The 24,966-nt window shown below is 32.7% G+C and overlaps 1 protein-coding gene across 3 annotated transcripts in view; it reads left to right on the top strand.

Annotated features, from left to right (window-relative positions):
• The window catches only part of LOC127706411 (transcription intermediary factor 1-alpha-like), a 70,200-nt gene that overhangs the window by 18,143 nt on the left and 27,091 nt on the right, over positions 1 to 24,966 (top strand). For 2 of the 3 annotated variants that reach the window (XM_052211014.1, XM_052211015.1), the window contains exon 1: positions 13,338 to 13,651. In XM_052211014.1, coding sequence (XP_052066974.1) covers positions 13,438 to 13,651 — 214 coding nt within the window. In that variant the 5' untranslated portion in view covers positions 13,338 to 13,437. Of the gene's footprint in view, positions 1 to 13,337; positions 13,652 to 24,966 lie in introns of those variants that run through there. The other variant, XM_052211013.1, reaches the window with a different exon arrangement.

Below are 24,966 nucleotides of genomic sequence, written 5' to 3' on the forward strand. Positions count from 1 at the left end.
TAAATTATTTATAAAGAAATGTATTGTCTTTAGGTGATTAGCTGTCAATTTATTTTTAGAAGTTACTATTTTAAAAATGTTTAATAAAGGTAATTTAATTATAGCCATGATTATGTATGTGAAGGAATTTTCTTTTTAGATATTACTATTTAATGTTGCTGATGGAGGCTTTTTAATTTTAGGTATGATTATGATGTCATTTTCTATTTTAAAAATTATTTAATTTTAGCCATGATTATGTATGTGAAGGAATTTTATTTTTAGATATTACTATTTAATGTTGCTGATGAAAGTGTTTTAATTTTAGGCATGATTATGATGTCATTTTCTATTTTAATACTTTTATGATGTATTTAAATGGGTTTTTATGGTTGCAAAGTCCTAGCTGTCAATTCATTTTTAGAAGTTACTTTTAAATGCTGATGAAGGAATTTTATTTTAAGATATTACTATTAAAAGTTGCTGATGAAGGTTTTTTAGTTTTAGCCATGACTATGATGTCATTTTCTATTTTAATACTTTTATGATGTATTAAAATGGGCTTTTATGCTTAAAAAAGCATTTTTCTGGTTTCCAGACAGTAACTTGTGATTAAGTGTATGGATCTCTCTAAAATTGTACTACAAGGTTCCATACTACAAAGGAAAGACTGCATTGAGTTTGATGGTTAATGCTAAAAGGGGGATTCAAAAAGTTTGGGAGGAAGGGGGGTTCCAATTTTTTTTTAAAAGGGTTCATATTTTTTTTTCGAAATTTTCAAAATTTCAAATTTTTTGAAAAGTTTTAAAAGAAATCTTCAATTGCACAGTATTGCGCATGAGATTTGTAAGATCTTTGACCACATTTATTTTGTGTCAGAAACCTATATTATGTCAAAAATTTGATCACAATCCAAATTCAGATAGTATCAAGCTTGAATATTGTGTCCAAATTTGCCCCAACTGTTCAGGGTTCGACCAACGCGGTCGTATCAGGCTGCGCTCAGCAAAGCATTTTATTCGGTTTGTTTTTAAAGGAAAAGGGCATTTAATTCGATCTTAAGTGTTAATACTTATCCGGTCTACTGTTTAAAATGACACACCTCAAGGTCACATGCTTCCTTGTAAGGATTTGTAAAATTCTGCAGGAAGTTGTATATTTTGATTGAATAACATTATCAATAAGTTCGCGTCAAAAAATGAAAATCATTGTTTGTTTATGCACTTCATTGAAAACATCTCTTGCAATATTGGAAACGCAAATCATTAAAGAATAGTCGTCTGATATGTAAATAAACTCATCATAGATACCAGGATTGAAATTTTGTATTTGCGCCAGACGTGCGTTTCTGATCTGTAAATTACCAATTGTGTCCTAATTCCAATTTTGACATTTTGAGTGAGTGTTGATTCGCATGGCGGATAATGCACGCATAGCAGCACTCAAATACCCGGTCTCGCACCTTTTGGAGTTCATTCGACCCCTCATGTTTTCTTTTAACCTTGATTTGTATCTTCTAAATGGATGAATGAGATTTTAACATCGGTTAACTACTGCTGCGTCCCAATATTTGACCTTTGAAGATCTCGTTTTGTTGATCGTTTGTGTTTATGTTTCTATTTGTCTAATATACTGTTTTAAGTTAGGAGTAATTAAAGTGCGATATCTCCCAAAAGAAGTTGATCAATGTTTCAGTTATTTCGACCACACATGTTGTTCCTCTCTATCTTTTATGATTTCTAAGAATAGACGAAGTGCAACAATAAACATTTAAGGAGTTCATTGAATAGAGCTGTAATATTACTTCCTTTGGAGGCCTTGGTTAATGGTAATTATTGGAAGTTTTACAAACTTATTTTGTCAAATGTGTCTCGTTGAATTTTTTTTTCTTCAGTTTCTGTTATAATTTCCACGAAAACATCTAAAGAAAACAGTCAATAATGTTTACAAATTTTGTTTTAGGGGCAATAACTTCAAAAAAGTGTTCAATGAACATTGATTACACGTTGAATATAAAGATCTTATTTGATGATCATGTTTGCTTTTTACAGTAGCTATATACCTATAAACAGTTGTAATATAGTTATCAAGCTAAAAGGTAAAAACAAAAGTGGGTACAAATAGTCATTCTATGTCAATTACTTCGGTTAGGAGCCAACTAATGATTTCAGTCAAATAATATATGAGTATTTCATGCGTTAGTGGTCATTTTTGTTGTGCAAAGTTTCTGCTCATCTAGTATTATAGTTTATAATGGAAATTAATAATCAATTTAGGGACAATAACTCCAAAAAGGAGTTGATTGACGCCTTCAATCACATTAACTTATTTGTAGATATTTTATTGTGGATCATTTATACTCCGTTTGCCCTTAAATGATGGTTTTTTTGGTAGATTTTTAAAACGTTTTTGCAAATAATCTCGACAACCATAAAAATAGATAGGTGAAAACTGTGAACAGCAAACATTATCAGGAAAATAATATCTACAAAAATTCTATTATGACCGAAACCATTGAATGACTCTATATAGGAATTATATATTGTTCTAATTGACGATTTTGACTTATTGTCAAATGTTGGCCTATTATCGAAAAATAAAATAGACAGGTAGAAAAAAAGCTCATCAAAGATATCAGGGTTATAATTAGGTAGGCCAGACGCGCGTTTTGTCTTCATAAGACTCATTGAATCAAAACGGTTGTAAGACAAAATCAAATATGAGAAGCTGTAAAAACCCTAAAATTCCGAAAAGTTGTGCCAAATACGACTATGTAGTGTGACAAAATGCTTTATTGAACGAAACAATTGGCGGACTCTAATATGAGTTAGTGCCCTTTGATAACGATTTTTGATTTATTTTCCAGGTTTGACTTTTATCTGGAAAGCTTTAATAGACAGATATAATCTGAAGACAGCAAAAAATTATCCGAAATACAAGATCTACAAAAAAACAAATATCACTGAAATCAAAGAATAAATCCTTAAATAAGGGGTTTAAAAAATAAATAAGGCCTAATTGCTCTTACATAACGATTTTTAACTTATTTCGATTTTTTTGTCTGTTATCTTGAAAAATATGATATATGAGTAGAGACTGTAAACACCAATATGATCAGTAATAGAAGATATATTTTTACAGGTTGGTGATTCAGGCTCTGATGAGCCTCTAGTTTATCATTTGACAGCTACTATAAAATAGATAACTGTATCTGATTAGTCTTTCAACTCATCTTAAATATGAAAATGTCATTTTCCTTACGCATAAAAGCTTACAGTACTTTAACTTATCTAACAATGCATATTAAAATATTAAAGAATCGTGCACAAAACATATCTTATCCAGAAAAGCACTTCGAACGCATAACATTTAAAAAGTGTTATTTTTATCTATGTTCATTGATAATGTTAAAAAGTGGGACGTTTTTCCGAGAAAAAAAACCCAAACAACCTGACTCCCAAACGCAAAGGGATTTAGTGAAATAATTGCAAGCAGGACAAAATCACCGGTCGGGAGATCACGCCAATCCATTTCGACCTGTACTCCACCCGGTGATAAAATACAAAATTTCATTGAATATTGAAAGAATATAAAAATGTAAAAGCAAAGGGATACAGTTTTCATAATGTATTTAACATTAAAAAAAACCAATGATACGCTGAGATCTTGGAAAGTAAAACACTAATTTAACCCGTCATATGTTCATATACCTGCATCGGTATTGCCTTATTCGTTGCTGTGATCATCACTATTAATTCGATCCTCACCCGACATTCAGACGCGTTACTTATATGACTGTCATTCCAAGAACAATTTCTTTTTTGACATTCAACATTTATTTCGTTTCAACTGTATTTTTTAAGTTTTTACCATACAAATTCCCAAAGAACAATTTACGTTTTTACAGGCAAGCTATTATGTACAGGGCTATAAGATTTATCAAGTCAAGTGATTGTCCAATAAAATACACATGTCCGAATATGACATTTGTTTTCCATTCGTTTGATGTGTTTGAGCTTTTGATTTTGCCATTTGATAGGGGACTTTCCGTTTTGGATTTCCTTGGAGTTCGGTAGTTTTGTTATTTCACTTTTTATAGTTGCAACTCACTTACAACCCAGTAGTCAGCACTTCTGTTTTGACATGAATTATCATTGATATGGTCATAATTGATAATCAACTGTTAACAAAACTTTGAATTTTTCGAAATACTAAGGATTTTCTTCGCCATGAATGTATTACCTTAGCTGTATATGGCAAAACCTTTCGGTATTTTGGGTCCTCAATGCTCTTCAACATCCCACGTTATTTGGCCATTTAGACGTTTCATTGGCAATCATACAACATCTTATGTCTACATAAGTTAAAGTTAATGTTTACGTTAATTTCAGTCTGTCGTGGATTCTTCGAAATGTTATCTAGCTTAAACAGTTGACTGACGTCAGAGACAAATGGATTATGTAAAACAACGTAATGTCATAAAGGCAACTTAATATGTTCAATAACGATTAACTTAATATATAATATGAGAAAATCTTACTTGTTACACTTTCAAACGTTATTTCTAAGGAACTAAGTAGAAAATGAAAAAAGAACTGTTGCTTATTCTTAAATTTTCAACTTTCGCTGATAAGAAGAAAACTATGATGTCAAATAAAGAACTTTTAATCAAACGTTTTTCAAAATATTAAATGAGATTTGTTTCCCCGCAAATACGCAGCTGATTGCTAAACAGAACAGGCCATCATAAAATATCATAAATGCATATGGAAAGAAGATAACTGAAAAGAAGAAATGTGTATATATATATCATTTAAAATCATTATTAAACAAAAAATGTTGAAATGTGTTCACCAAAGGTGTCGCTTTGATATCTTCTGTTATTAGGGTTGTATTTTTTGTGTTAGTGGGAAGGAAGTATTTGGGTTAGATTAATTGTATGCTGTTTCTTATCGTCTCATTTCATTCTATGGAATTCTGCTTTATTGTTTATGGTCATGAGTTGCATTGAGTGGATTTGTATCTTTTAATGTTATCGAGGTTTTATGGCTTACAATGACCTGACCAGGCATAGGAAATTTTATTTGTTATATATCATTTATGATCTTTCTTATAGACGCATTGCAATAGTACATTATATCTAACATGTATACAGTCATGTTAACTACGTTTAGTATTTTTTTATGCGCACGCTGCTCTTCGTATTAATAATTTTTATCAAAGCATTGTTTGATGTTAGAACCAGTTTAAAATGGATGACTCGTTTATTACTTTTTGTATTTTGTCTAAGTATTTGGTTTTGGTTTTTGCGTTGTTCTTAAGATTGTTTGTTTTTTTGTTGTTGTTTTTTTTTTGTCCCCCGCGCAACGCGTTGCGGGGGACATAGAAATACCGGTTGTCCGTCCGTCTGTCCTGTCTCGTTAGCGCTCTCACAGTTCTTGCCAGATTTTTATGAAACTTATATCATAGAATTATATCAGCAATGTCTTGGACGAGTTCGAAAATCAGTGCCGATCAATTATTTTTAAAAGAGTTATGCTCCTTGGAAACATCTATTATATGGAAAATTGCATTGATAGCACTCTCATGTGTACAATTCTTGCCAGATTTTTATGAAACTTAATTCATAGATTTATATCAGCAACGTCTTTGACGAGTTCGAAAAATCAGTGCCGATCAATAATTTTTAAAAGAGTTATGCCCTTTAGAATATTAATTAATATTGAAAATTGCCTTATGAGTGCTCTAATATGTACAATTCTTGCCAGATTTTTATGAAACTTATATCATAGGTTTATATCAACAATGTCTTGGACGAGTTCAAAAATCAGTGCCGATCAATTATTTTAAAAAGAGATATGCCCCTAGGAAATATTAATTATATGGAAAATTGCATCGGTAGCGCTCTCATGTGTTCAATTCTTGTCAGATTTTTATGAAACTGATATGATAGGTTTATATCAGCAATGTCTTAGACAAGTTCAAAAAGTAGTGCCGGTCAGTTATTTTTAAAAGAGTTATGCCCCATGGAAATATTGATTATATGGAAAATTGCATTGTTAGCGCTCTCATATGTTCAATTCTTGCTAGAATTTTATGAAACTTATATCATAAGTTTATATCAGCAATGTCTTTCGAAAATAAGTTCTGATCAAATATTTTTAACGACTTTTTTTGAAATCACATTGCATTTGCTCTGAAGCCTCCATTTCTCTAAGATATTAATAAAAAGTTTTTAAAAAGTTTTTATTATTGCCATTGTACCTTGGATAGATAAAATATGTGCAACGCGGGGGACATTGTAACTCTGTTCTTTTATATTTGTTGTTTTTTTTGGTATCTTTATCAATTTGTTTTATATAAAAATAAGAAGATGTGGTAAGATTGCCAATGAGACAACTCTCCACAAGAGATCAAAATACGAAGAAGTTAGCATTCAACAATGAGCAAAACCCATATCGCATAGCAAACTATAAAAGCCTCCCAAATGACAAATGTAAACCATTTCAAACGAGAAAACGAACGGCCTGATTTGCGTACAAAACAATCAACGAAAAAGAAATACATGTATGATATACAACAAAATACGACAACCAGTGAATTACAGGCTCCTGACTTGGGACAGGCACATGCAGAATGTAGCTATAAGTTGAGCAAGTCAGCCTCCGATATCCAAGTTTATTGATAGAAATTGTAAATAATTACATCTGTAATTTCTAATATTTATAATGAGTGTATAACCTTTCGACTGGTCTGGCCAATAGTAATCCGTTTGACTGTGTGTGTGATATTTAAATATGCAGTCACATCCGGTTGGTCGTGTGGGATATATAAATACATAGCCACATTCCTTTTGTCGTGCGGGTTGTATTAATAAATTGATAATAATAATTGATCTGATTGAGGACGTTGAATACTTGAAACTAATCGGTCTTGCTAAGGGCTCCCGGTTAGTTGTGCGGATGTTTAATATAAAGCCGTGGCCCGTTTTGGGACATTGACTGCAAGATATTTCGTGAGAGATTTGACGTACTATAAAACCCAATTCTGCCCATTATTTCATTCAGATATTCATGTATCAAGTCAGGACTATGACGGTCAATTATTCCATAAATAATTACAAGTTTCCATTAGTTCAACAAATTGTTCCCACGAGAGTCATTTTAATACATTCGTCTCCCTCCTCCAAACTAGCCAGTACATGTAATACATGTTTATCTATATTTTTTTAAAGAATGTGCATCAGTACAGTTGGTATTCTGTATTTCTATTGAAGGAATGACTGTAATATTTTTAGCGGGTTATTCAAAAGTGTGAACCACATTTTTGAGGTTATTTCGAATAGACAGAAAAATTATTCCAGTCATTCCTTGTAATTTAATTCTAAATTTCATTTTTAAGGAGTAAATCATGTAAAAACGTTGATGACGTCACGGTCACATGACAAAATTATGTCTATGAGCTGATAAACAAAAAACTTTCAACCAATCAGAAGACGTGTTGCATCCAAAATTAAGTTATGAATAAATAATTTATCAAATTTAAAACTATATTTACCAAAACATACCGTGTCCCGAAATTCCATGTTATATCAATTGATTCATAAATATGAAATAGCCAATCAGAACTGTTAATGGAAAGGCAGGCAAAACATCACCAAAAGAGGAAAAAGAATAAATGATTGAAATTGAAAAAGATAATAAAAGTCAAATGAAAACCGAGATAAGACTGCTTCCTCAATGTGTAGGCATCTGTTCAACATGCTTCTTATTATACAATTACTTAAATATATGCTTCACTGCCCATGCTTCGTGTGCTTAAGTGTCTCTGTGTTCGTTTAACTGCTGAGTGTTTTTTTTATGCCCCGCCATAGCGGAGGGGGCATTATTAGTTATCTTGGTGTAATCAGGGGTGTACAGAATTTAACGGTGTAAAATTCCGTACACCCCTGATTACACCAAGATAACGAATTTATTTCTTATGAACAATTCCTTTACTCATTTTTAAACCAGGATGTAAAATTGAAAAATGGTAATACAAAATTTCCAGTCTAACATAATTTCATCGTTGATGTTGCTGCGCATTGTCAAATACTTTTTATTTTCTTTATTTTTGAAATCATTCAGAAAATTTTTGTTTTCTTTTGAATTTTCAAAAAAAAAATTTATAAATATTTTCTTCTTCATATTGGCAATATTTTATTTTATTAAATTTTTTGGCCAAATTTTATTTATCCCGGGGTGAACAAGGGTGGGGTGTTATTTACACCGGGGTAATTAACCAATCAGATTGCAGTATTTTTGCTGCATTAGAAATAATAAGTTTTACCCTTGTCCGTCTGTACGTAGTACGTACGAACGTACGTCCGTCCGTACGTCCCAAAATTGGTTTCCGTTCTCTAACTTTATTTTGCCTCATGTATGCCACTTATACACAATGCTTATTACCACAAAACACAGATCAAGTTTGGATTTTGGTGACGTCACGTCTACCGTTCTAGAGTTATGCCCCTTTACAAATGGAAAAATTGCTGAATTTTCCGTTTCTGTTCTCTAACTTTAGTTTGCCTCAACCAAATTTTATGAAACTTATGCACAATGCTTATTACCACAAAACTCAGATCACTTTTACAGTTCTTGAGTTTTTTTCCCTTTATAACGTTATGATGCAAGCGGGGGCATCATCTGTGTCCCATGACCCCCTCCCATGGACACATTCCCCGTTTATTTTTTAATGTTTTAATGTTTTGTATGTATGTGTTGTATTTTTCAGTAACTTTTTACTAATTAACTATTTGCACAAAAAAAGTCATATGTCTTTATATATGTCGATTCAAAATCGCAATTGGAGCATTTTAAACATGTTTTATTGTTATTGATCTTATCGACTTGAAATAAAGCTTAATTATTTGATTTAATCTTTATTTGGAATAACTTAAAATCGTTCAGTTCTTGTCATAACCGAGGGCCAGGATGGGGATCCTTCATTTCTTTATCACTGAATATTTGCTATTTTTAAATTATATTTTTTGCCCTTTGTTATTCATTCTTTATATTTTACACTCCATTATTCTCCTTTCTTTACTTTTTCTAATTCCTCTCTATTCTGTATTTTTTGACACATTATTCTGTAGTATTGACACATTATTCTGTAGTATTGACACATTATTCTCTATTTTATATCCATCCAGATCCTCAAATTTGCAACAGTTTGGGTCCGTTTCGGTATTTGGCTTTACATGTTTTACTTGATGTTTTCTAATTATCATATCTATAAATACACAAACATTCGAAGTTCTCCTTTTCTTGTCCTGAGGACAGTTACACGAACGAGGCAGATTAAGCAGCAACGACAGTCGCTCAAACAAACAAAAATTGGCGTATTTCTTTTTTTTCCACACTGACAACTGGCTTTTACAGTTTTCTTTGACTTTATCCTTACTACAAAACATATTGTTTGTTTAATTTGCTCGAAAATCATTAAAAGTATTGATGAATAACTCATATTTTATAGTTATAGACAATATTATATTGTTTCAAATAAGATATAGGACGATACTTTTTATGCCTCTGCCGTAGTGGAGGGGCATTAAATTTTACCCTTGTCCATCCGTACGTATACGTCTGTACGTACGTCCCAAAGTTGGTTTCCTTTCTTTAACTTTAGTTAAACCAATTGTTATGAAACTTATACACAATGCTTATTACCACAAACCACATATCAAGTTTGAATCTTGGTGGCGTCACTTTAACCGTTCTAGAGTTATGCCCCTTTTACAGATGGAAAATTGCTGAATTTTTCGTTTCCTTTCTCTAACTTTAGTTTGCCTCAACCAAATCTTATGAAACTTATACACAATACTTGTAACAACAAAAGACAGATCAAGTTAGAATTTTTGTGGCGTCACTTTTACCGTTCTAGAGTTATGCCCCTTTACAAATGGAAAAATTGCTTAATTTTTCGTTTCAGTTCCCTAACTTTAGTTTGCCTCAACCAAATGTAATGAAACTTATACACAATGCTTATTACCACAAAATACAGATCAAGTTCGAATTTTGGTGATGTCACTCTAACTGTTCTAGAGTAATGCCCCTTTACAATTGCTGAATTTTTCGTTTCCGTTCTCTAACTTAAGTTAGCCTCAACCAAATGTAATGAAACTTATAAACAATGCTTATTACCACAAAATACAGATCAAGTTTGAATTGTGGTGGTGACACTTTTACTGTTCTGGAGTTATGCCCCTTTACAAAAGGAAAAATTGCTGAATTTTTCTTTTCCGTTCTCTTACTTTAGGTTGCCACAACCAAATGTTATGAAACTTATACACAATACCTATTATATACCACAAAACTCAGATCAAGTACAAATTTGGGTAGCGTCACTTTTACCGTTCTTTAGTTATGTCCCTTTATAACTTTATATCATATGCAAGCGGGGGCATCATCTGTGTCCCATGGACACATTCCCCATTGTAAAGAGATGTCCTTGTTCCTGTTTAAGGAAACTACTTGAAATCCAAGGAATGTGCATGATATTACCACCTTTCCTGGCAGAAAATTAACTCTGCAATCTAATTGGTCATTTCATGGTTGTGATGGCATGCAAACAGGGAACACGTTCATGGACATACAACTGTCAAACTCCCATTTCAACAGGTTTACAGATTACGGTGTTTTTCATAAGGAATGATTTAATGTCAAACAAGGAACTAATTCTTATTCGTATTTAAATCGTCAAATACCGATCAAAGTTGAATGTTAAATATCAAGGAAGCTTTTGTTCTTCCCCTTTCAAACACAACACCAAAAAAACACCAGTTAATTACTCTGGATAGATTTGGCCGTTTCTGTTTTATTGTATAGCTCACTTGAGCCATTTCCATCAATTGATGTCCGTTGTCGTTCACATTTTTTTTTTAAATCTTCTCTTCAAGTACAGGACCAACTAAACTTGGGCAGTGAATGATACGTATAAAATTTGCTTTGTTCTTTTCTGTCAATCAACCATAATGGTCGTAATGGATAAAGAGAGAGAATGAGAATAAAATGTAATCGTTTGATATCTTGAAACTCGTTATATTATAAAGAGAGCAAATCTTATGCTGAAATGCTCCGAATCAGGTCAAGATCTATTATAATAGTTTTTATACGCCCGTTTACGGGACGTATAATGGTATACCGTTGACCGTCTGTCCGTCCGTCCGTCCGTCCGTCCGTCTGTCCGTCCGTTCGTCTGTCCGTCCGTCTGTCCGTCGTCAACATGTCGGACATTAACTCAAAAAAGCTTTAACCAATATGCATGAAACTTTGGTGAATTATTTATATCTATTGACGTGAGCTCCTTTTCGTTTTTTTTTATAAATTTCAGATTTACCGTTTCCGAGTTTTGGGGTTTTATTCATTAAAAAAGGGGTGATTTTCCAGTTTTCCGACAATAACTCAAGAATGCTTTCACCAACTTGCAAGCTATTTTGGTGAATTGTTTATATCTATTGACATGAGCTCCCTTTTGGATTTTTATAAATTTTAGATTTAACGTTTCCGAGTTACAGGGTTTTATTCATAAAAAAGGGGGATTTTCCAGTTTTCGGACAATAACTAAAAATACTTTCAGCAGTTCTCATGAAACTTTGGTGAATTATTTATAGCTATTGATGTAATCTCCCTAATCTTCATAAATTTCAAATATGACATTGAGAAGAAATTGAACTGTATTTGTTTATAGTCTGACAACAGATTTACTAAGTATTGCGCAACAGCACAGTGTATTGCACAACAGCAAGAAATCTTTAATTGAATATCAATTCAATTCATAACCAATTTCAAGTTCTTTGACTACATTTATTCAGAAACCTATAATATGTCAAATATTTAATTAAAATCCAAATTCAGACCTGTATCAAGCTTGAATATTGTGTCCATTTTTGCCCCAACTGTTCAGGGTTGGACCTCTGCGGGCGTATCCAGCTGCGCTCATCTAAGCAGTTTATTACTGTCGTTTTCCACCAAAACTATCAGACGACTTTGTCCCTAAATGACATTGTTTTTTGGGTAATTATCTCGAAAACTATAACAGAGAGGCAATAAAAGTAAACAACATTATTATCTGCTATATAGGATTTACAATTAACGCTTTGTAATAGTTAAACAGAAACTGTAGATAGCAAAAAATCTCAGTGCAATTTCAACAATCTTTGTGCTGGACGATTTTTCTTCTTCTTTTAATATTATGCTAAGTAATAAAAAGTAAATTATATATCAGTTCAGTGTCCGCTTAGAGGAGGGTAATATTATTTTTTGGGGGGGTTTAGGGCTCGGAACATTTTGAAACTATTCTGCTTTTTTCATGATTTTTCTTAAATCAATAATGTGAGATCGTACTGAAGCCGGTACGGTTGCCTATAATTGCTCACATCCACTTAATTTGAACTTTGGTGGATAGTTGTCTCATTGGCAATCATACCTCATCTCCTTATTTTTATGCAATAATAATCTAGTGGTCTTGATTTCATTCGAATAATGCACTTTATACTGTAAATTTGAAAATAAATACTCTTCATTGGAATAACTTTTTATCGATAAAGGAGGGTCTGGAGGTGGTTTACAGAATAGATACTAATGGGCAAAAAGGGCAGAATAAAGGGCAGATAAAATAAAGAATAGAGAAAATGGGCTAAAAAATAAAGTATACAGAAATAGAGATCCCCATACACACCCTCATAGTGCTGAACTACATAGGGAGGTCTGGATGGGGTTTTAAGGAATAGAGGAGAACGTACGTACGGGACCGAATATATATATATAAAGAATACAGAAAACAAAGCGGGCCAACGAATTAACGAATTAAAAAATAGAGTGAGACATGATAACGGGTTGCTTAAATATAAGGAATAGGATACACGATCATACACAGGCACTTGTCTCTGAAAAAAATTACCCATAACGTTATATACTTTAATATATACTAGTAACACTACAGTGTTATATCAGATCATATTAAGTTATGTAAGATTTTTTTCAGAGACAAGTGCATGTGAATGGATAATATAATTAATCAGAGACACATATACATATATGTCTCTGAATTAATGGATAAAAACTAAAGAATAGAGAAAAATGTCCTAAAATATTAATGAATATACAGGTATTTAAAACCCCCCTTTTTCCTCCATCATGGCTAAATGGTATCATATAACTCAAGGTGTGTAACTGTATTGCTTGGTTATTAATTAGATTGTCTTATCTTATTTAATTTTGGCCTCCTCGGTTTTATAGACCTCACGAAAATTAATGCTTCGGTAACTTTAAAGAAACTACATCTGCACTTTAACCCGGAAGAAGGCCAATGAATTGAAATCGAGGTTCCAACTAAAATGGCGGCACTGGTGTAAAGCTTTCAAACGACATGTTAAATTTTGATAGGTTTTGTGTTTTGTAGGCTGCATTCATAAATAAAATGGCAGAAGAGACAGTATCCTTAAATGGAGAAGAAGATGAGCTAAGCCAATTAAAGATATGCGTGTTATGTGCAACAGATCTGAAGGACAAGTCTCCCAAACTCCTGCCGTGTTTACATTCTTTGTGCGAAAACTGTCTAAATAGTTTATTCCAGTTACAAGTGCAGCAACAAACTGAAGGTTCTAGCACAACAAATAACAATGAAAAAAGTGGTAAGATACCAAATAAGGCTCATTTTTTTCTTTTTGATAATCGACCAATCAAATTATTCGAATTTGGCTGAACTTGCCTGACAATTGACGCGTTTTAAACCGTCAGTTGAGGGGTCATATTCTAAGATTTGAAAATCATAGTTTGCTATCGTCTTCCTCAAATGCAGAAACCCTCAACATAAGTTTACCATGTTTACCACCCAACCCAGAACCTACCATAACAATATCCTAGTGAGAACCCTGGAGCAGTGACTACTGTAGTTAATTGTTATTGAAATCTGGTTTTCTAGACCCTGCATTAAATGGAATAACATAATCCAGAACACACAGATTTTTACCCTCATATGAGTCGGGTCAATTTTGCAATATTTGCAGTCAATACTTAATTATGATTCGTTTATATAAAAAGATATGTGGTATTAGGGTACCTGTAAAGTGCGAAACGAAACGGACCAAAAAAAAAAGAAACAAAATAGCTCAAAACGAAACGAAATGAAATGAAATAATAATTTTTTTTTTACAATTTCAACTTAAATGTCCCAGCTCAATGTCTTTATATGTACCAATATACAGTCAGGGGACTTACATGACTTACTTAAATGAGTGATTTTCTAAATCACTGATTCAAGTAACATTATGTCCATAAAGGTTGGAAGTACAGTCAGAGATATAACTCTATAGGGTTACATTGTATTACAGAAAATAACTTGCGTGTGTTATTACAGATACTTTCATGAGTTGTCTACTCTTTATTCCTTAAATTTTCTAAATCTGCAATAACATATGTTTGTTATTTGTAAAATAAATCAAAAATATTTTGATTTATAATGGGCTCTAGGGAACTCTTGAGACTTTGCGGCAGAAACTAAATGCATAGCCTTGATTATTAATTTTTTAATTAAATTAATACATTTTTGATTAACCATGGTAAATCAATGAGACGAGGCTTTTAAGGGATAAACTTAGCTGTAATAACATAGCTTAGTTATTAAAGGAATGTAACTTATTATATAAGACACTTGGGAATTACTGGGAAGCTTGTGCAGAACCTCATTACATGCTCTGGTCATTATTTCTTACAATAAATTAAAATACATTGTAATTAAGCATGATGTATGTCTGAGAAAATGCTTTGGAGTGATATAGAGAAGCTGTGATAACACCCTTTAGTTATTACAGGCATATTTTTTCTGTAAAAATATATAGGTGTACTATGCAAAATTGGCAAACTATGAAATGTTATATCTTTCTATAGTTAAGTATACATAAAGACAATAGTAATATCAATAGAACTTGTATGCATTTTAACTAAACTAGTGATGTATATTGTCCCTTTGAAACATGTAACATACATATATATATGTTATCACAGTTCTTTGATTTTTTAGTCCACAATAACAAATGTATGTTATTTTTATACGTCCGTTTACGGGACGTATTATGGTATACCTCTGTCCGTCCGTCTGTCCGTCGTCAACATGTCGGACATTAACTCAAAAACTCTTTAACCAATTTGTATAAAACTTTGGTGAATTGTTTATATCTATTGACGTGAGCTCCCTTTCGTTTCTTATAAATTTTAGATTTTACCTTTCCGAGTTATGGGGTTTATTCATTAAAAAAAGGGGGATTTTCCAGTTTTCGGACAATAACTCAAGAATGCTTTCACCAACTTGCAAGAAATTGTGGTGAATTGTTTATATCTATTGACATGAGCTCCCTTTCGATTTTTATAAATTTTAGATTTTAAGTTTCCTAGTTACAGGGTTTTATTAAAAAAAAAGGGGGATTTTCCAGTTTTCAGACAAAAACTCAAAAATGCTTTCAGCAGTTCTTATGAAACTTTGATGAATTGTTTATATCTATTGATGTAAGCTCCATTTAGAATTTTATAAATTTTACATTTTACATTTCTGAGTTATGGGGTTTTATTCATTAAAAAGGGGGGATTTTCCAGTTTTCGGACAATAACTCAAAAATGCTGTCAGCAATTCTCATGAAACTTTGGTGAATTGTTTATATCTATTGATGTAAGCTCCCTTTTGATTTTCATAAATTTCTAATATGACATTGAGAATTAATTGAACTTTATTTGTTTATAGTCTGACAACAGATTTACTAAGTATTACACAACAGTACAGTGTATTGCACAACAGCACAGTGTATTGCACAACAGCAAGAATTTTTTAATTGAATATAAATTCAATTCATATAACCAATTTCAAGTTCTTTGACTACATTTATTCAGAAACCTGTAATACATGTATGTCAAATATTTAATTACAATCCAAATTCAGACCTGTATCAAGCTTGAATATTGTGTCCATTTTTGCCCCAACTGTTCAGGGTTGGACCTCTGCGGGCGTATCCAGCTGCGCTCAGCGAAGCAGTTTATTCTGTAATAACCCTATAGAGTTATATCCCTGACTGAAGTAAGAGTTGTCTTTCTTTAATTATCACCTATTTAAGTAGTACAAAGTCATCACTAGACTAAGTGATTTAATTTTATTGTAGCTTTTAATATAGAATACTAATGATCCAGGGACTAATTATGTTGCTAAAATGATCAGAACCAACATTTGTGTTGATAGGATGACCGGGTCATGTCAGGTGATGACCTTGTACTAAATCTAGGATAATGACATAAAAATCACTTGTTTAAGTATCATACCTCAATTTCCTTCCAAAAAATAACTTCTTTAAGTATCATTATTTTAATAACCCCCACTAATTTCAACACCCCCGAACAGAGAAATTTTGATCGCGAACAGTAGAATTTTATTACATAATCTATAAGATGAAACCTTGAATTTTACAGGAAAAATACTCCCACTGCTGGGAAAAATCTGTTAAGAAAGCATAAGTTCATTATGTAAAGCCATTTTTAGCATTTTTTCAACTAAAATAGAATTTGCAGCTAAATGATTGCATCAAAGGCATTAACCGTGCTGCTTAAAAGAAGCAAAAAGTTCATTTTTTTCAATTTTACTAATAAAAAGACATCTAAACCTATGTGTTTAAAATTTTGGTAAAACTACAAAATCACAAAGTGACAAAACTTTGAATTTGCTACTTAAATAAGTGATTTAAAAATCACTTATTTCAATAAGTCCCCTGACTGATATAGGGAAAGTCAGTGTGAACTGATATGTATGGGTCCGAAAAGTGGGATTATCGGGATATGATTGAGTGGTTAGAATGTTTTTCTGTGGACTGTTTTTGTGTAAGCAGGTTTACATTCGGCTTATATTTACATGTAACATCAGGGCTCACGCTACCATGCGACTGGGGCAACAAAGTCACTTTCCCGGTCGTCACTTTGCTTTGCCCGACTATCAAAAGCGAAATCTAGTCGCCCTGTTGTTTACGATACTCGCTTTCAGTGGCTTTCGTCATCAGCAATATTCAATTTTTACCAAGTCGATGAAACAGCAATTTTTCAGTAAAAAAGTAAAGAAATTTAAAGACATAAACGATTTATTTTCTTCAGAAAAGAGGTTAAAGCATTGATTTTAAAGTTGGTTGCATGTTATTTCATAAAAACAATTTTTTATCACTTCCAGTACTTGTTAGAGAGCGTACATCAAATCATTCTAATTTTCGCCAAAATAAGTTTGTTACTTCATTAGAACGTGATGAAATTTGCCTGAAGTAAATTTGTTATCCATGTATTGCATTAAAAACGTCAGATTCCTTTCCAAGTAGCGTGTCAAACATCGTTTATTTTTGTAAATTTTTCTTCGTCCGCCATTGAAATATTTGTACTAAACTACTGATCAGACCGAACCACCTATGACCAAAATCCGGATTCTTACGATAATGACTCCTGAAGAATGAATGGCACAGCTGACAGAGGAATATTGATTACGCATTCCACGCTTATTAACATACTTTTGGTTAGATTTACTTGATTAATGTATATATTTCCATGTATATGAATTGTTTCAATTTATTAATTAAAATTGCTCAACTCTGGGACTACTATACTACATGTACATTGTATGTCCAAGCTTAACTGTGTTAAATTTATATATCTTTTAAATGAGAATTTTAACCACTGAATTTCACAAACATACCAGAGTACTAGTACATTTTTAAATTGAAATTACAACTTTCTTTTCCTTTTTGAAAAAAAAAAATCTTTTTTATTATTGCTAGATATTAAACTGTTTTTTTTCTGACAATAGGACTAATATGATTGTGCAACTAGATATGATAAAGTTAAACAACTTTGAATTTGAACTGTTACTTTTATTGTACTCCCAGGTACAAATTGAACAATATAAAAAAATAAGATACATATGGCCCTTTGTATTATAGTAAAACCAAACATTGTAGCGCCGCAAGCGAACGAGCACTTCTCTGTCAAATCTCACCACTTCTCCCTCTCAGTTTCAAAAAGAGAAGTCACTTCTCCCTATGATTCTGAAGTAGTGTGAGCCCTGTAACATGTGTAAAGAACATTACACATCGTAATGTTGGTTTATTTGTTGTCATGACCATGAAATATTTGCTCCCAGGCTGACGTTAAGCCGCGAGTCACCCATATCGAACGAAAGCATTAATAATACATTGTGCAGATCATTGTTTACGCTTATTTTGCTGTCAGGTCTAGGTATGTATGTGTATACCTAAGTTAGTTACGAGTGGTGGCTGTCTCCTCGGGTGAACTGGGAGGGTTGGGGGATAACTTCAGTTTGTTTATGTGAGGAAAATTCTGGGCATTTTTGTGAGTTTGAAGAAATTTCGGGTTGGCATTTGTCTTTTGGGTCTGCAATGGTCTTGAAAGCAGATTTCGGGTAACCTTTTTGTCAGAATGTCAGATTTCGGGTACATGTTTTGCAATTCTATGCAAATCCCTTTTGTCACATGTTTGTCTAAGTAAAATTTTATTGGATTTTTGACAAGTTAAATTTGGATAATTTAGGGTACACAGTGTATGATCTGTTTATTTTCTTGATACTTAATTAAGGGTCTCTTAAATAAAAAAATGCAAATGCTGGATAATTTCTGATCTTTTTATTGAACTCAATCGGATTATTTATGGTTGGGGTTTACAATTTCAATCAATTAAGGATTTGAGTATGCCGTGGATGCTATCCGCAGTGAGATCAACTTCTCCGCTATGCACGCTATAATAAGCAGAAATTGCTAAAATCTGAAAAATAAAGCCCATTGAAGTGGAATTTATCTTGGGTTTAAATCTGCTTTCCACCGCCAAGTGTGCATACACTTAGTAATCTCACTGTATGTACATGTACATGTAGCTATAGTACAGTCTGCTGGTGAAGAAAAATGCGGTTTAGGAACATTTGAGTAGCCATAATCAACATTTTGTAACCATTTAACTGCATACTTTTCTTTGCTCTTAAAAGAATGGTTACATTTCAATGAAATTTCATGTTGCGTTTCTGTCATCATGGTCATACATGTATATGATATACAGCATTTAGCAACTTGTCGACCACACTAACATACTTTTCAGTGATATTTTTCAATAAGACAATAACGAGCAGGTCATCTATACATATTTCATAGTTGATACAACCTCAGAGTTAAGTAAGATAGTAAATTTATAAGGTTACAAGAGCGCAATTATTTGTTTACATTTTACCGGCAAGTTTTTTACCCCAAGATGGTACTCAGAATAGAATCCTGTACCAGACTACACGAAATTCGTTGGACCGTCGGACAAATCCGGTGAATAATGGATCGGTCTGGTAAAATTTTGTTGAATTCCGGTCCGAATGTCCGGTGTTGTTTTTTTCATGGATTTTTCTAGCATTCTAGCAAAATTCCTGAACGATCTCAAAATTCATTTTCATCTTTATTATTCATGACAGCGATGCTTATTTTGTTCAACCGCTAGCTTTATGCCGAAAATCGTCAACAAGTAATGTGTAAATCCGGGAAAAAACATATCTGACTAACAAAAACAACAATGGCTGCCATGAAATGTAGACAATACCAGATCAGATTCCGAAACGGATAAGGCTAATTCCGGGTTTGCCGATCAAATACAATAAAAATCCAAGCAGTTCACAAAATACAGCTATGAGTATGAAATATAAACACTGGAATTGAAAACCAAGAGATATGTGAAAAAGAAAGAAGAAACAGGAATTATTTTATACAGAAACTCTATAGTAAAATATTTTTAGTTCACAAATAATTTTCATGTCAAAATCGAATAAAATGTGACATTTCTTTTCTTTATTACTGATTAATGCATTCAAGCAATTGTGCACAACTTTCATCAAAATATACTCTTGTCACATGATTTTGTTTTTATGCATTTTAGAGAGGAGTAGGGCACAACAAGTCATAAGTTTGTTGTATTTTGTCGGATAATATACAATTAGATGTAAAAAAAAATTGGTCTGGTAAAATTTCATTCGGTCTGGTAAAGCTAGGTTGTTTACCAGACCGAATGTCCTGTAAAAATAAAATTCAATCGTGTAGTCTGCTGTACGGCTTCTGATTAGATGATACAGAATTGGAATTACTTTTAATCAAAAGCTTACCCAATTAGGTTTAAAAAATCCAGAAAATCAAATTCACATTTTGCAAAGTATAGAAATTATCTTCCATTCCTGCACGTCAGGGCCATTAGAAATTTGACTTTTACATTAAGCATGTTAAGTGAAAAAAATAGACGATATTTTTCAACTGCATTTTAAGTCAATTTTTGCCGCATGACCATATACAATGTACACAAAAAATGTATACCGGTATATTTTTTTGTTGTAATGCAACACTGGTATTTCTAGTAACAGGAACTGCTACCCCGTTTTTCCCTAGTTTGTGTAGTCTTCAAGAAAAAAAATACAGAACACCACTGGTACCCTATGGAAAATGCATTACGAATAATTGTGCTCTTGTAACCATAAGTGGTTGTTCTTTTTTTTGGCACAGACTGCTAATTACGAATATAACTTTGTAGGGGAGATAGATGCACCAGAAAAGTTTTATGAGAATTCTTGAGGTCAGAAAACAACAATGATGTAAACATACGTGATATGCACATTTATAAATATATTTGTTATGCAATGTTTTTGAACTTTTTTCGTATTTCCAGTCTATTTGTATCACGATTTTAACTTTGGTATGGATATTTCATTGTGTTCTAGCAATGTGCAATTTAATATGCCTGTCTTATATATACTTTAATTCTCAGTATTTTGGGGGTGAAATCATAGATTGTTATATAAAGTCAAATTCAATTTTTTATTTCCATTCTGTGTTTAATTTGGGTGCAATAGTAAGTGAAGGTAAATTCCTGGGTGGAAGGGCAAAAAGTAGGGGGGATTATAAGTGGCACGATCATATCTATTTATGTCCCAGGTAATTCTGCAAATGATAAAAACTTCCCCAACGTTTAGCCCAAAACTATAATTTTCAATAATATTAGGATTGAAATAGTTTGCTTCAAAATCTTTCAAGCCACTCTCATTTAATGAAGATTATTTCTCAATCACGGGGAGTGGGGTCGATCTAAACATGGGATTTTGGGTACAGTACTGCAGCTGGGAAAACACCAAAAACCTTGAGAATAAATCATGACACTTAATACATGTATGTTTCCGATGGCAAAATCATGACCCATTCATAGTTTTCTCAATAATCACATATTCTACAATATAAATAAGAAGATGTTGTATGGGTGCCAATGAGACAACTCAAGTACAAGTTTTAATATCTTAATTTGAATAAAAACGATAAAACAGCATTTAAACAAACATCTTTTATAATTCGAAGGATGAAAATTACTGACCCATTGATATTTGACCTCTGTGAAATTCAGTGTATGCCATTAATATAAAAAGGGGACCAATTCCAGCGGCACGTCTGTGTATACCTTCATTTAGTCATAGAACCCCAAATCTAGATTGAGACCCATGTGCATGTCCTCAATATCCCAGTTCCGAAATATAGTCCCATTTATTTCAAAAAGCGAGACACAGGTATGCTGTTTCTGGCGGCGGCGTCAACAATGTATTAGTTTGTGATTAGGTCTAGTTATGGTGAACTACAAGTGGTAGGTCAATGATATTTGGTATGCAGTTGTATAAGCATTGCCACATCTCATTTCCATGGAGATTATTTGGCCCTGCCCCCTCAGTCATGGTCTATTGACTTTGAAAATTTTGCTTAGTTTACATGTATTAGTTTATGATTAGGTCAGTTCAAGGGGGACCATTAGTGGTAGGCCAATGTTAATTGGTATTCAGTTGTATAAGCATTAGCACATCTCATTTCCATGGAGAATATTTGGCCCCGCCTCCTCAGTCATGGTCTGTTGACTTTGAAACTTTTGCTTAGTTTACATGTATTAGTTTGTGATTAGATCAGTTTAAGATGAACTACTAATGTTAAGTCAATGATATTTGGTATGCAAATTTATTGGCATGTGGAAGTATCGTTTCCATGGAGATTATATAGCCCCACCCCCTCATCATGGTTCATTGACTTTGAAACTTTTACATACATGTAGTTTACAAGTTAATGTTTGTGTTTAGGTTTGTTTAAAGGGAACGACTTATAATAAGTCAATGGTATTTGGTATGCAGTTGCATTAGCATTGGCACATCTCATTTCCATGGAGATTGTTTAGCCATGTACCTTCAGTCATGGTTCATTGACTTTGAATATTTACATAACTTATCACTTAGCCAGTAAGCACCGATATGTACGACCTCCCCCCCCCCCCCCCCCCCCCCTCCCCTCGCCTGAAAATAAACGTTCGAGTAAACAAGAAATAACCTCAAAACCTGGATCATAAAAGTTACCAGTCAAAACACACAAAAATAATCGATTCTTACCATGAAGAAATTAAGGCAGTATTTTTCCTAGCCTAGCCAAACATACATTTAAATTTTGTGAAGAAACGAAAACTTGAAAAAAATAACGCATAAAAACAAAAATTGCAGGCAAACCTATATGAAATTTTTGTGATTATTTTTTTATAATCGAAATTTTCCGAGTAGGTTAGACTATAAAACTATAACATGTTTAACAGAAACTGGAAACAGGATAACAATACATGTACATTGACCTGTTGTTACACTGACATATTGTGTGTTCTCGTTGAGCTCTGCGTTAATAATTATACGTATACTTGACAACCATATTAGCGTTGAATGGTTCCGAAAATTATTATGATCTTTATTAAAGAATTGTCAGTCACAACAAGTTCTTGAAGTAAGTGACAACTATCGATATTCATGCGTTAATTGCATAACATGTGATTCTTTTTTCTTTATGGGGGTTGTAAAGAAATTGTGCAACGTCAATTTTCTATTTGCTTGTTTACTTGTCATCTTGGGTCAACATGTGTTTTCTCTCTGTGACAAAAGGGTGCTTTACTAAGATGTAGAATTATCCTTTTATGAAGCACACAAATGATCGCATTAAAAATCATTTATGATGTCTTGTTCCTTATCCATCTTCTTAACGTTGTGGAGAATCTATAAATATATTATAATGCGGACCTCGACGAGAACACCTAAACAAAGCGCAAGCGAAGACAAAAGTCAATTTCAATCGGTAACAACTTGTTTTACGCAACGATAGCACAGTTTTATTTATTTTATTTTTATTTGGAAACACAATTTGAACCATAGAATTCCTTAATATGAAACAGGGAAAATTTGCCGGGTGCCGCTGCTTATTGAAAACCCTGTGTCATTTGGTCTATAATAACATGAATAAGCAAAACATTCAATTCCGAGGACAGGCTGATTTATTTACAGAAAACACATTTCTGTTAACATGATTAAGAAGTTTTACTTGTAATTAGGGACTTTTGCAATATTTTCAGTGATTTAATAAAATCCATAACAATTTCAGGGATTTTACAAAATCACTTAAACTGTTATCAATTTTACAAAGTTACTAATCATGTCAAAACCCTTGATTTTACAAATTCACTCACTGTAACATACAGTTCATTAATTTCAATGTTTTTTATCTGAAAAATAGAATAAAAAAGGTGAAATAGTTTGCCCAACTAATTTAATAGACATGATAGATGGGAATTTAAACTTAATAATGCTCCTGCCGTAGCTGAGGGGGCATTAAGTTTTACCCTTGTCTGTATGTACGTCCCAAAATTGGTTTCCATTCTGTAACTTTAGTTTGCCTCAGCCAAATGTTATGAAACTTATACACAATGCTTATTACCACAAAACACAGATCAAGGTTGAATTTGGGTGGCGTCACTTTTACCTTTCTTGAGTTATGCCCCTTTACAAATGGAAAAGTTGCTGACTTTTCGTTTCTGTTCTCTCACTTTAGTTTGCCTCAACCAACTGTTATGAAACTTATACACAATGCTTATAAGCACAAAAAAACAGGTCAAGTTTGAATTTTGGTGGCGTCAATTTTACCGTTCTAGAGTTGTGCACCTTTACAAATGGTCTGAGTACACAGTTATTTCGTAGTGCATTTCTTTTAGACAATAAATGAAAATAAAAAAAATCCCACCTGCACTTTCTCAATAATATTTTTACAGTGTGTTGTACTACTTTTGGGACAAATTATATCAAAATTATAGAAAACTTCATCGGCTCTAACTCAAAATATGGACAATTTCATGCTAAGGGGGTCTTCAAATCTTTTGACAGCTTCCGAAGTGCTAATTTTTAACATTTTTCAGCTGGACCAAATCACTACTTTACTTTAAAATTCATGACCCAAATTTTTTTACAGTGTCATTTCACCCCCGTACTTACTATTTGAGTCATAAAACATGGAGAAATAAATTCGGAAGGGGTATAAAAAAAATCGACAAGTAACACACTGTTCACACTAGGGACTATATTCGTGGACAACGAAAATCAAAGGACGATAACTGTGTACCCGGACCAAATGGAAAAATTGCTGAATTTTTCGTTTCCATTGTATAACTTAAGTTTGCCTCAACCAAATGTTATGAAACTTATACACAATGCTTATTACCACAAAAATCAGATCAAGTATGAATTTGGGTAGTGTCACTTTTACTGTTCTTGAGTTATGTCCCTTTATAACATTATATGCAAGAGGGGGCATCATCAGTGTCCTATGGACACAAACCCCATTTATTACCTGTACGGATTTATCTTTTGTTTATATATAATCTCCTTAATTACAGGGGTGACATCCTGTTTCTCCCACTTGTAATTACATATGCCTATATAAACATTTGGGTATATGTTGTTTTAGTAATTAAAGTTGGTTTCTAAATTGTTCTTGTGTTGTAATTCACTTGTAAACTTTAAAAAATTGCTTTATGTCTTTATGGTGGGGCTATTATACTAATATATTATGTCCCA

The sequence above is a fragment of the Mytilus californianus genome, unplaced genomic scaffold, assembly GCF_021869535.1.
Source record: "Mytilus californianus isolate M0D057914Y unplaced genomic scaffold, xbMytCali1.0.p SCAF_6, whole genome shotgun sequence".
NCBI classification, from domain to species: Eukaryota; Metazoa; Mollusca; class Bivalvia; order Mytilida; family Mytilidae; genus Mytilus; species Mytilus californianus.